The sequence below is a fragment of the Pipra filicauda genome, unplaced genomic scaffold, assembly GCF_003945595.2.
Source record: "Pipra filicauda isolate LSUMZ 115617 unplaced genomic scaffold, ASM394559v2 scaffold30_size5312502_pilon, whole genome shotgun sequence".
NCBI classification, from domain to species: domain Eukaryota; kingdom Metazoa; phylum Chordata; class Aves; order Passeriformes; family Pipridae; genus Pipra; species Pipra filicauda.
In genome coordinates this window covers 1,425,319-1,438,020 of record NW_024104432.1, presented here as the reverse complement: position 1 = coordinate 1,438,020, position 12,702 = coordinate 1,425,319, and the positions used below count along the sequence as shown (strand labels likewise).

General features: G+C 34.9%; 1 protein-coding gene across 1 annotated transcript in view; it reads right to left on the bottom strand.

Annotated features, from left to right (window-relative positions):
* Nucleotides 1-12,702, bottom strand: part of CWF19L2 (CWF19 like cell cycle control factor 2) — a 70,689-nt gene that overhangs the window by 33,132 nt on the left and 24,855 nt on the right. The window contains exons 9-10 of the mRNA XM_027712755.2: nt 12,287-12,380; nt 9,445-9,534 (exon numbers count right to left, since the gene is read on the bottom strand). Of these exons, the coding sequence (XP_027568556.1) occupies nt 9,445-9,534; nt 12,287-12,380 (184 nt within the window). The remainder of the gene's footprint in view (nt 1-9,444; nt 9,535-12,286; nt 12,381-12,702) is intronic.

Sequence of the window (12,702 nt, the reverse complement as noted above, 5' to 3'; positions counted from 1 at the left end):
CAGTGCTTCGACAACGACAAAGAACAGTAAACATCAGATTCTTAAGTCAACTTACAAGCATCTAATTCCTTTTAAAGTCATCCACCCCAAGATTTGTCTTCACTAAAATTCTTAAAATACAGACATTTCAAAAAGGACTGTGCAAGCTGTTAGTTTCCAAAAATCAATGGAATTCACAAGGTGTTCTACATGTCGGACTTTTTTATCTGCCTTTGAAGACGGGCTCCAAAACATTAGATCCTAACAATATCTGATTTTCTTTTTTTTCTTCTCATTTCTACATGCCAACACACTAACACAAAGGCAGTAGAAGAGTATATTCTGGATCTGAACCACAGAATGAGTGGAGACAGAGACAGGAGTGGGGTAGGGGGCAGTAGATATAGCACATACTGAATTCTTTGTGTCAGAATTCTACAGCTGGCAAGGTATTTTGTATTTTATAGGGCTTGGGGGTTTTTTCCCCCTAATTTCAAAGACTCCTGAGTCCTGACACAAAGCATGTAATACTGACCATAACATATTTAGATTTATTTTCCAGAGAAAAGGAAAAGGTAAAAAATTAATTTTTAGCTTTAGAATACAGAGTACGAAAAAATAGAAGTTGTCCATCAAAGAAATTAAAAGGAGCAGACAAAAGGATCAACTAATTATGGACAGAATGAAAACAAAGTGCAGTCTTATTAGAGACTAATAGTTTAGCATACTAGGAACTGAGATGAATCCAAAGGATCCATGACAGGCATGATTATTCAGAAAATTAAAGATGTTACTAGAGGTAAAGACATCCTTCAGAAGTCAGAACCCCCTCTAAATACAACTGAATTAAAAACACAACATAACAACAGACACTAATTATATTAACATAAAAAGGTAAGGCAAAAGTTGATTTTTAGGAGGATCTTACTAACAATAATTACTAAAGCTATTTCTAAACACATCAGAAGCAGAAAGCTTTCTGATAGAAAACAAAAGACGTTCAAATAGTTATAGCATTATCAGATGAAATTTGAATAATAAATTAATTATTTGCATTCTAAACATAAGACTTTTCTATTCAACAACCTTTAAAAAAAAAAGAATAAACAGAGTAAACTTTATAAATCATCTTTAAACTGAAATATCAGTAAAAGGAGTTCTCAAGCAAGCTGTCATGAAGCAATGATTTTCACTAGGGGTCACATAAATGAGTTCCAATATATAATGTCCACATTCTTCCACATGCATTATATCCTTTAAATAGGTCTCAGTACAAAAATAATGGAAAGTGGCAAATACAATATAAACCCTTAAAAATGTGCCAAAGGTTGATTTGGGGAATTCCAGGGCAATGTAATGGACAAGCTCACACAAGTATAATAAAAACCCAAATTCCTCTACACTTGAACAAATACGGCACACTGTGACAGAGCCTTTGCAGGAAAAAAGCCATGACTCACAGAAGTAACAGACTTTTCTGAAGGATGTAAAGGAGTGTGGATACCAATCTAACTGCAAAAGTTACTTACTGCTCTCATTTTATCTGTTGATATTTTCTTTACACATTTACATATTTGCATTCCTATGAGTATATGACATGGCATATGGTAACGAACACCTATACGGTGATTGTGATAGAATAATTACTCTTTAATAATTATCATCAGATAAATAATACCTCTATTAATATAAATATAACATAGCTTTAAAAATATATATTAAAGTACTTGAAATATGATACATATTGTTAAATGTTAAAGTTGAAACTGGAGAAGAGGCTCAGTCACTATCCCTGAAACTTGTGATGACTGCTAAACTAACAATATAATTTACAGTCTGAAATAAACAAAAATAGTGTGTATTTCCAGAGTGAGTGAGGAATTGTTTGTTGCCATTAATTAAGGAACATGAATTTTTACTTCAGGCCAATTAAATATGCAAAGTACACAGTTGTTCTCACCAAATGTACAAACCACTATAGAGCGATTAACACCCAACTGAACAAAACAAAGACAGCAAGTCTGGTTTTGAAAGATAAAAGCTTTAAACTAAATACATAAATAAAACGCAGTTCTGAAAAAGATTTTTGAACTCTCCAGAGATGCTGCCTGTTCCATAATCCAGCAGGACAAAGTAGAAAAGCTCTGCCGCACTAGGTGCAGAGCTTAATTTGAGACACTGGAGTAGATGAACAAAGGGAGTAATCAGGCCAAACATCTCAGATAGGATTTACTCAATTAGAACTGCTTTTTAATGCTGTTAGCTAAAGGGAATAAAATACATTTTAAGAGTCAGTATATTGTGGGATAGGGAACAACCAGAGCCAGAAAAAAACACTTTTTTTTTAATTACTGAGCCAACAAAAAGCTGGATGCTGCATGAACTGAGAGCTGTCTGCAAATGTTTACCAGGAGCTACACTCAAGTGGTATACAAGTACAGTGTAATGAAGGAATAACAAAGCTCAGCAATAATCTTCAGCAAAGAACAAACTTCCACAACCAAACACTTTATAGGGAAAAATCAGATGCTGCACTAAGTACGCCACCTGTCTCCTTTCTCTTACAGTCTATGGCCACTGGAAATTGTTTGAATATTGTCTTATTCCTCTCTAGAAAAGTCTGTCCTTATGTTATAATATTAACTAAGCGTCTAGAAGGTATCTAGCACTTCTCAGAGTAATGGACGCAGCTATTTCTTCCATCCACTGTCTCCTGTTCTTTTCCATTGCTCCTTCCCCTCCCATTTCAATTACCCGTCTGTTAGGTTCTTGGGTTGCATTCACACATGATCACCACAGTTATCAGAAGGATGATCCATCCAGAAGGAGCAGTCTGCCTCCTTCAGTGCTGGCTATTTGTAAGGGCACCAGGTCTCATCACTGAGGAGCTGATGTAGTCACTACTTGGAGTCCCCATGTACCAAGTTTCAAAGCATTTAAGTTACCCTTCAGGCTCTGACATTTGTTGTGAATAATGGCACCATGACCTTCAAGGTAATGCGTACAAAACCAGTAGGTAGACCATAATCCATAGCAAGACTGAGGTTTGAATCTCACAGCAAGATGAAATTAAAACGGTCCAAAGTCTTTAATAGCAGTCCATCGTATAAAAGTTGTGTCTTTCATCTGAGTTTCTTATAGCAGAAAAAAAGCTATAAGAGGAAGGAAAGCAAGAGCAAACTTCTAACTAGGTTAAAAATTTAGTATTCCCAGAAAGACTCAGTGAACATGTTAATAAGAATCACTATTACAACTTCAAAAGGTATTAAGCTAATATAGAAATGGGATTTTAAAAAGGTTTTAGAAGATCAGGAAGTCCATCTGCCATATTCAGGATCTTGTACTTAATACAGTGGAGAGAAGCATTAGAAAATCTAATGCAGGTTGTAACACAGAAGTGAACTATTCTACAGAAGAGTATCTTTATCAGGTAGTGCTTCATTTGTGTACAAAACATACAACTAAAAAAACTCCAAAAACTCCAAACCATAGAAAAGGATTAAGTCTTTATCCTTTCTCTTCCCCAGTCAGTGAGTGACACATGTTAATAACATATTATGCAAAAAACTTAATTTTTTCTTACTGATATAAAATCAGTTGCCCACCAATTCTTTGTTCTTATATTATAAAAAGGGTATTTTAGTAAAACTGTGTATTATTCAAAATAAACAACATGACCTTCTTATTAATCTCCTCTTTATAAAATGTGTCCAATCATCCCTGCATTCAAAAATCTTTCTATTTGCATTGAGTATTTATTTTCCTAGAGCATCTCTACGATAGGGTGATCAGAATAATATCTTGTGAGTAGAATGGACACACACACAAACCTCAAACCGAATTCAGTAGGACTCATCCTGCCAGCCTGAGGAAGTAAGGCTGGAACCAATAATACGTAACTTACAGCAGCTTGTAATGAGCCTGTCCAGTGATGCCTCCTGTAATGGGGAAAACTAAAGCAATTAAGTCTAACTTAACAGTAATACTGGATATCAGGAAGCAACATAACCTTGCAAATACAACTTCAAAAAAACCATCTAAAGACGAAGTTTGATATTTGAAATTGTTAGCTACACTTTGAAATGGTTAGACACTTAGCCATACCATCAATGAGCCACTGTAGGTATGAGATGAAAGAAAACTTGGAAAAAAAAAAAGTAATGACTAGATGGCTCTAGACAGCAGTAAAAATATACAGAAATTTAACATGGTGTTAGGAGAAAAACAGAGCCAGAAAAAATGATGCCATCAGCTACAAGTGCTGCATGGAACTTGGATATGGCTGCTGCCTCCGGTGTCAAAGCATATTTCCAAGCTTTTGTATTGTCAGTTTGAACTCTACAAAGTTTTATCCACCCTGCCCTTTCATACTTTTTACGTGTACTGAAACCATAAGCTGTTTTATATCATTTATTGATAGAATTTCTCCAATACTTTTTAATTGCAAAAGCCAATTTCCTATAAATTACATTCAGGAAGCTAAACCACTTTGTCTTAATATGTTTTTGTCTTATGAATAATTGTGTAATCTTCTCTTACTGACATCAACGAGAGTGTCCAGGAAATACACTCACCAATAACTGCATATACCTACTATTTTTAAAAAGTATGCACTAATGATATTAAAGCTGTTCTGCAGCAGTATACCCACGTCATTATTCCCTGTTCCAGTTAGAGCTAGTCAACTCCACACGGAAAACACAAACTTTTGCCGAAGAAAGAATGGCGCAGCCATCTTGCACACAAGATTCAAGTGTGATGGAACACCAGGAATCAGACATTAAGAGCTAAAAACATCTGAGAGTAAACAGACCATGAGTCATCTGTTGCTGCATCTCCCCACCATCCAAAGTTCCAAATAAAATCAGAGATTTTTATTGTGCATTTAGTGAGGGTCATTAATCCCCATCTTTCTAGTTTTTATAGAACGATCTAACTATACTTTCTTGCAAAGCAGTTTTAAATAGTTTTTAAAGGATTCTTTATATATTGTAAGTCTATAAGCATTACTTTAAAATTTTGACAACCAAATATTTTTATTGCAGAAAAACATCTGTGTTTATAGTCACAATTCCTAAACTTAAAATTAAACATTCTGGCACACCTGCAATTTTGAATGTTAATTTTCAGGGTGATTTGGTTTTGTCTTTTTTTGTGTGTTTGTTTAGCTTTGGTTAGGGATTTTTTAAAATTAAAAAAAACCCTCGCATCAAAAGCACTGATTAGTTTCCTTCTTTCTTTCACCTCGTATTCCAAAGTATTAATCACCATTTAAATCTTACATGTATACACACATATATACAAATACACAGACACCCCCCACTGTACTTAAAGATAACTCCCTCTTTTTCCAAGGAATCATTGTCATCTTTAAGCTATTTGTGAAAAGGTCATTCTTGAAAACAAGGACATTATCTGCACTGCAATTAGTTTCTCCGGATAAAGATCCAGCATGTTCCATCCTGTGTCTCCTAATGAAGAACTGTATGTAATGGTATGCAACAGATGTAATTTTTATTATAAATAGGATTTGAGATACAAGCCAAACTGTTGTATTCAGTTTCCTTTTTGAAAAATAGTGTTAGTTCTTCAAAAAGAATTTTTAAAAAATCATATATACTGAGCTAGCTTCCTTAGAATTCTCCCTCAGTCTGGACTCTAATGGATCTCAGGGATCCAAATTAAATATCAGACCTTCAATACATCAAAATTTGTGTTCAGATAAGACGTGTTGGAAACCTAATCATCTTTGTACTCAAGAAGCATAATAAATAAAAATAGCAGAAGCATTTGAAGTATGTGAGGCTCTTAATATTATGATGGCTTTCACTAAAAGACGAGCCCTACTTATGCCATAAAACTTGCTAAATTAACTTTTCCTTGCACTATACATTTTCTCCATCTGAGATGCACAAGCAATGGCCTGGAGACTGTTACTCTTACAGATGCAACAGGTAGCCTAGAAAGAGTTTTCTCTATTAAAGAAGCATCATATCAGTGAGATGCCTACTGTAAAGTGAAATGCTGTGCCTGCCAAAATTCAAGACTATTGCCTACAGATCTCTTCTATGCCCAAGAGGCATATCAGAAACACTACATACTCTTCAGTAGAAAAACTTTAAATTTTTTTCTGATTTTTTTCCTCTATCCTGAGGAATACATTTGAGAGAGAGAGAGTGTATACATATATACATATATCTTTCAATCACTGTTTTATTCCCTATGCTTTAAATATATTTATTAAATCAATCATACTAGACCAAGGGCTGAAAGACTTGCATAGAAAACTCAGTTATTCAAACGAAGATTTGCTATGCTGAAATAATTCATATTTTCCCTACATATTCTCAAAAGCATGACAGAAAAGCCAGTATTTGTTTCCATTTTTCAGAATTCTCTTCTTTTAAATACTCCGTGATACTATGATAGTATATCCTCTACCATGTTATTTTGCTTAAAGTACCACCTTCTAGCTTTCATTTAATTTTGTATTGATTTTGTATTTTGAATGCAATTCATCATTATTGAGAGCTGTCTCTAGCATTTGCTCAGCAGAGACTGCTTTCTGTTTCCTGCATACTAATTAAGTGCTATGGAACACAGAAACAGACTTAGGGTTGAGAAGCTTTTTTCTAAACCATACTTCATTTGGGACTGAAAACAGTTTTAAAAGATGCATACTCTTATATACTATATTCATTCACCATCATGCTGTTGGACTAGGTGACCACTGTAAGTCCCTTCCAACTGATATATTCTATATTCTACCTCTTCCTCATTTAAGTTTTTACCTCCCAATTTTTGTACTACCAAAAACCAGTGCAAATTACGTGCCATGAAGGAGTGCTAATGTTTCAGATATATTTTGTTAAATAAAAAGATTGAATAAAAGCACAAATTACATCAGTTGTGATTAGTACTGACACATGGCAGAGGTGGCATCCTCATAACTAATGTATTCAAATCTAGAGTTGTGTAGCACTCTCAGGTAACAGAAATATAAACTGTACTTGAGAGGTAAACTATGAACACATGAAAGTTATCTTCTAAATGCTGAAGTCTCCACAATTTTCTGCTGTGTCCTTACATTCAATAAGTACTCATTTTCATCACCTATCCTTACTCAGAAACACAGCAGCCTTCTCTTTACACAGTTTCACTAGGGCTCAAACAAAATGTCCATGATAAAGTAGACATAAGCATCTTAAAATAAGCATCATTCTATAACAAATGAAATCAAAAGTTTTTTCATTTCCATAGACTCTGCAGGTTACCTCCTGCTCCAACTTAAAGAAAAACAAACACAATCTACATCTTAATTAATCATTTTAGAAGAATCTTTGCATGTGCACTCATTGCATATGTACACACGACTGAAGTATTTAAGACCCCTAATTTCATTAATAGATACTTTACTCATTTTTGAAAACCATATTTTTGGGGTTGCTTGGGGTAAAATTCCTGTCTAAGTCAAAAAAACTACAAAACTAGTCACTAAGTCACACTGTAAAAGCTAGATTTGCCTTTAGTTTCACTTACAAACAAAAATAAATAAATAAAACCAGGATTTAAGCTAACACTTCACAGTCCCTTAAGTCTATAGTTTCTTGATCACCTTGAGGCAGAATAAACCAGCACCACTGCCAAAAGAATTGATCCTGTCCTCTGTACCAACTCCAGCCACTCATACACCCCCCTACATGCATCTTCACTCAGTCCCACAGTGAACTGAATTGGGAAATTGATCCATGTCCAATTAATCAAAAAGAAAAAACCTTCCTAGGGAGATGCATTCAAAATTGCCTTCACTGCTTCCTGATTTATCTTCCCAGTTCTCTCAACAGAAATTAAAATAAGGCAAAGCCACATTTCAGGACCTCCTAGCATGACATGCAGCTCCAAGGAAGCAGAGAGAGACCTGCCTGAAACATGTTTGTTATTGGTAGTGGAGGCAAAGCTATCAGACTTTGGGATCTATGGGACATCCATTTGGAAAACCATTTCCGTGAAAACTGCTTCAGGTATCCCACTTGTAATACATCTGTCTGAACTGGTTGAGTCTATCAGTTGGGTGGTCAATGCTATGGAAAGGCTGATTTGTACAGAATCAAACAGTCCTTCACAAATCAGCTTCTCTTCTGTTATGAGATGGCTTCTGAACATCTGGGCTCTTTAGATACACAGTGTGATATAGCTGGCCCTTGATACACAGGAGTACCAAGTACATTCTGCTTGTGATCCAGCAGTTCAAAAGTTGGAAGCTGTAAAACCAGTAAGACTACCCTGGCACTATCACAAAGACAGGACTTAGGACAGAGTAACTGACAGCTCTGCTGGACTGCTCATTCTCAAAAGCCACGTAACATAGGCCAGAAGAAGCCAGGAAACAGGCACAGGTAAGGCATATTGAAAAATATTTATATTTGGTACTTTTGAAATGATTACATACTATTAGTTTTAAATATGCTTTAATTTAATTGAGATAAAAATCAGACTGTGGTTAAGACCAAGGCTGACCAAAACTGTTATTCTTGACTCAGTTTCTAAGAAACAGGTGTCCACCAATTTTTGAGGCCCACCCATAACACTCTCTCTACTTTCCAATTTTAAAATCTGAATGGATTTTTCCTATGTAATTACACAACTCCAATCTGCTTTATGCAGGTTTTTTTATATATATACATGAAAAACATGCCCAAGAATTGCACTGCAATGAAGTAGTCTATCTACACAGAGCTTTTGTATCTTTAAATTCTTGTGAATTCAAAGTCTGAGACTTTAATCCTATTGCCACAAGGTAGTTAGCAAGAGGCCACACATCAACTTCCAGTTCAGTTTGCCTTCTAAAGACTGGAGAAATACTAGTCAACGTATGAGGTCTGACATGAAGCCTTTTAGAAAAGAAAAAAGTTAGTGGCTTTTCAAACTCAGATCACTTGCAATGAATTTTCATTGTGGGATTGAGGTCAAATTAAACAAGAACATTAGTTCTTGCCTAAAATTTTGTCTCCCTCATGAAGACAGAACTCATAACTTGAGATATTAACCGTATTTCCTTGCAGCTGTATCAGTGTTGGTATGGAAGATGCTTACTATCTGTTTCTTGAATACCACCCTTCAAAAGGAGTTACATGTAAAATGCCAGCTTCTTCAGAGACATTACAGTTATTTAACAGCCAGCACAGTCAACAACACAACACATAGCAGTTTCATTTTTAATGGAAGATACATATCCTTGCTGAGAAAATTATTACCAGTAAAAAAATCCCATAGAAGTGGCTAAGGTACAATGGAGATAGTTTTGTTTGCCAACAAAAGGTACAATTTAATTTGAACAGTAACTCACCTGAAGTCACATTTTCTAATTTTCCTGAGTACATCTGATCTTCTCTAATTCAATTGCTACCTGTATTGTACCACTGTTTTAGTGCAAAAAAAAAAAAAGAAAAGTATTTTCCCCCTTACCTCTTTGCCAGCCTTTGCTGGAATCTGTCTTTGAGTCTCTCTCAACTTGCGAGCATTGTCAAGTTCTGCCTGAAGTTTTGAAGCCAATTCCTTCAAAGAAAGTGATTATACTCCATTAGTTTAACCATCTGAAACTTTTAAGAGACCTTTATATCGGAATTAACTATTCATTCCATTTTTTTGTGTTTTGAAATTATTTTTTAAACTCTAATGACATAAAAGACTAAATAAGACATGCAATACAATTTACACAATTCTTTACTGGATAAAAAATTTAAAAAAAATGTTCAGAATAAAAGTATCTGAAGTATAGAAACATGAATTGCCATAAAAAGAGCAGAAAAAGTATCCTTAAACATTAGTACCTTATACTAAGAAATGCTTTTTTTTACCAATAAATGCTAAGCATAAATATTACTTTATGTATAGAAAGCTAAATACAGAAGCTCAAACACATCAGGTGTATAACCTTTCCAGGTTATCCTACGCATCCTTTTATTTTTTTTTATATATACACACATACACATTTATACACACACATGCAAGCAATGGGTCTAGGGAAATATCTCTCAGGCATTTTTACAATGCAGTTTTACATCTCCCCACACCGCATGTCCAACCTTTTCACTTAAGACCTTATTTTGAGTATTAAAATGTACAAAAGGTGAAATATGAGAACCGTTTACAATCTTGTGTAAATTGTTTCTGATGGTCCTGCTCCCTCAACCATCTGTTTATTAAATAAATACAAGTATTTTAGAATATCTTGGACTGCTATGAATTGCCAGGTGGCAACCTACCAACCTACACGAAATAGAACCACTTAGACTCTGACCCCTTTGCCAGTTCCATTGACTGGACTCCAACAAGCATGCCCATACTTGCTGCCCCAAAATTAAGTCATTTGGTCAACACCAAGCAGTAAGTCAGTACAAAAACAGATTCAGAATTCATTTGTCGCACATGGCCAACCTTGAGCTCCAGCCATGCTGTTACATAACTATTTGTTCTGGTGTGTGGGGACGAACTTGTTTAAACAAGCTGCATTTTCAATCTGATCAGAGGAAGACCATGAACAATATTTAAAACAAAACAAGTCAAGGATTAGGGTTTTTTTATTATTTATACTGTTGTTATACTCTCCCTACAGAACACCTGTATATTTTTTGTCAAATTACTCATATTCAGTTATTAATTGAATGGGACAGCCCCTCCCCCAACATTTGCACCCAAGCTTCTGTTTGGGCAATACTACTGAAGCTAAGCAGAAGGGGAAGAAAAAAAGTCTACAAATTTTGCTGATCTCCATGAAGGTCTTCGGAAAACTTTCCCCTCCCCAGCACTTTTGCAACTAGTGTATAGATAGCTTCAACCATTTTCCCTTGTAGGAAAATGTCTTACATAATAAAGTAATATCTTAAGTGACTACACCAGTACCTCATAAACCTATCATATAATTACATTCATAAATATAATTTTCTTCAGTAGAGTATTTTTTAATATTAACTAGGAAAACTACAGATTAAAACATGGAGACATCTATTTAAATCATTAACACTTATTATATCTTAGTAGGAAATACATTGTTTGAAGTTACTTTTAATTCATGTTTGAAGCTAATAAGATTTCAAATGGACAGGATTTCTAGAAAAGGTACAGCTGTTGAAATATTGTAAAGCTACACACACACATCTATGCCTAAAGTCTGTGGGAAAAGAATTCATAATATAAAACTGGTTTGAAAAGAAAATGTTTATAAAATATGGACAGCATGTCCTAATCCAGCAATAGTGCCAAAACATCCTAAAACTTCCCACAAATCAAAGAATCAATAGCTCTCAGGGAATACTAATTTAGCTGTTGAAGTCATACTTATTTATTACTTCTTCGTGATGCAGATTTGGTGCAAATATTGTGTCACAAGAGGAAAACTAAACAGGTGCAGTAAAAATTAATCTTAAAAAAAAAAGATACAAAGGCCCACAGTGATAGGATTTGCTCCTAAAAACTAAGAAAAAAGTTTCTTAAGAGCAGCTATTCAGAGCAAGCACTTAAAAACACAGCTTAAAAACTAACAGACTACTACCTTTTTATAACTGAAACTTCCAGACAGTACTACTGAATGGAATTAACTCATTATAGCCATGCTTAGTTGTAATAAAATATATATATATGTATATACTTCCAAAGTTTAGTGTTCTGAAAGAGTGAAATTCTTGATCCTCCAGGATCAGCTTGCTGAATGAAACAAGCCTCCTAAAGCAACACTAAACATGAGACTCGGTCTCATTCAGGGAAGGAATTTTGTGGAGCTGACCACAAAACATTGTTTGAAACAACTACAGTTGTTCTCAATGCTGAGCTGGATGCAATGGCCTATGCAGTTCCTTTCAGTTTTATATCTCCATACCATAATTAATAAGCAGGCTTATAGAGCAGAGCCATGAACCACAAGGACCTACTTGTGACAAAGCTGATGAAACAAGAAAAGCTCCAGAAACTGTCTACCTTGTAACATAGACAGGGAGCTCTGTAGTTTTCACCTGCTCCCTTTCTAATAAAAATATATAAAATACCATAAAAAAGGCAGAGAACAATTGGTTTTGGGTATGCTGCTTATCCTACAAAGCCTAGGGATCTGAATCCTCTCCTCTATGAACCATTGCATTTAAAGCAAAAGTTACTGTAAAAGCAGTATCTTCAAACCCTACCAAATTCTGCAGGTCTTTATTAGCTTGAATCAATACCCTTTAAAAAAAAAAAAAAGAAACCAAAACAATTAAATCACTGTGAGCTCTAAAGAAAAATTGTAGTAAATCATGACAGTTTTCAAAGACATTACCATGTCTCCCATGAGTTCTGCTTTCACGATCTTCGCTCCCAGTCTGTTCATCTCCTCTTCACTAAGGACCCGAGGTGGCTCATCCTTTGACGATCTGTAAAACAGCAGCTGCACTAAACCCATAGAAAAACACTGCAGTATTCACCCCTGTAATTAAGTATTATTTGCCTACTGTACTGGTACATATGCTCCTACTGTCAAAATAATTGAAAACAACATATAAAAATGTATTTGCAGTCAGAAGTTGCCAAGGACTCTGAAGCCAAAGAGCTTGAATAAAATTTTTATGAAGCTTGTTTCCTTTTACTTTTGAGATCAATTAAAATGAAAAGAACTATCTATGAACATTTTCCCAGCACAAAAAAACAGTCAAAGAGACAGTAGCAGGTATAAGCAGGCAAAAAGTAAGGGAAAGA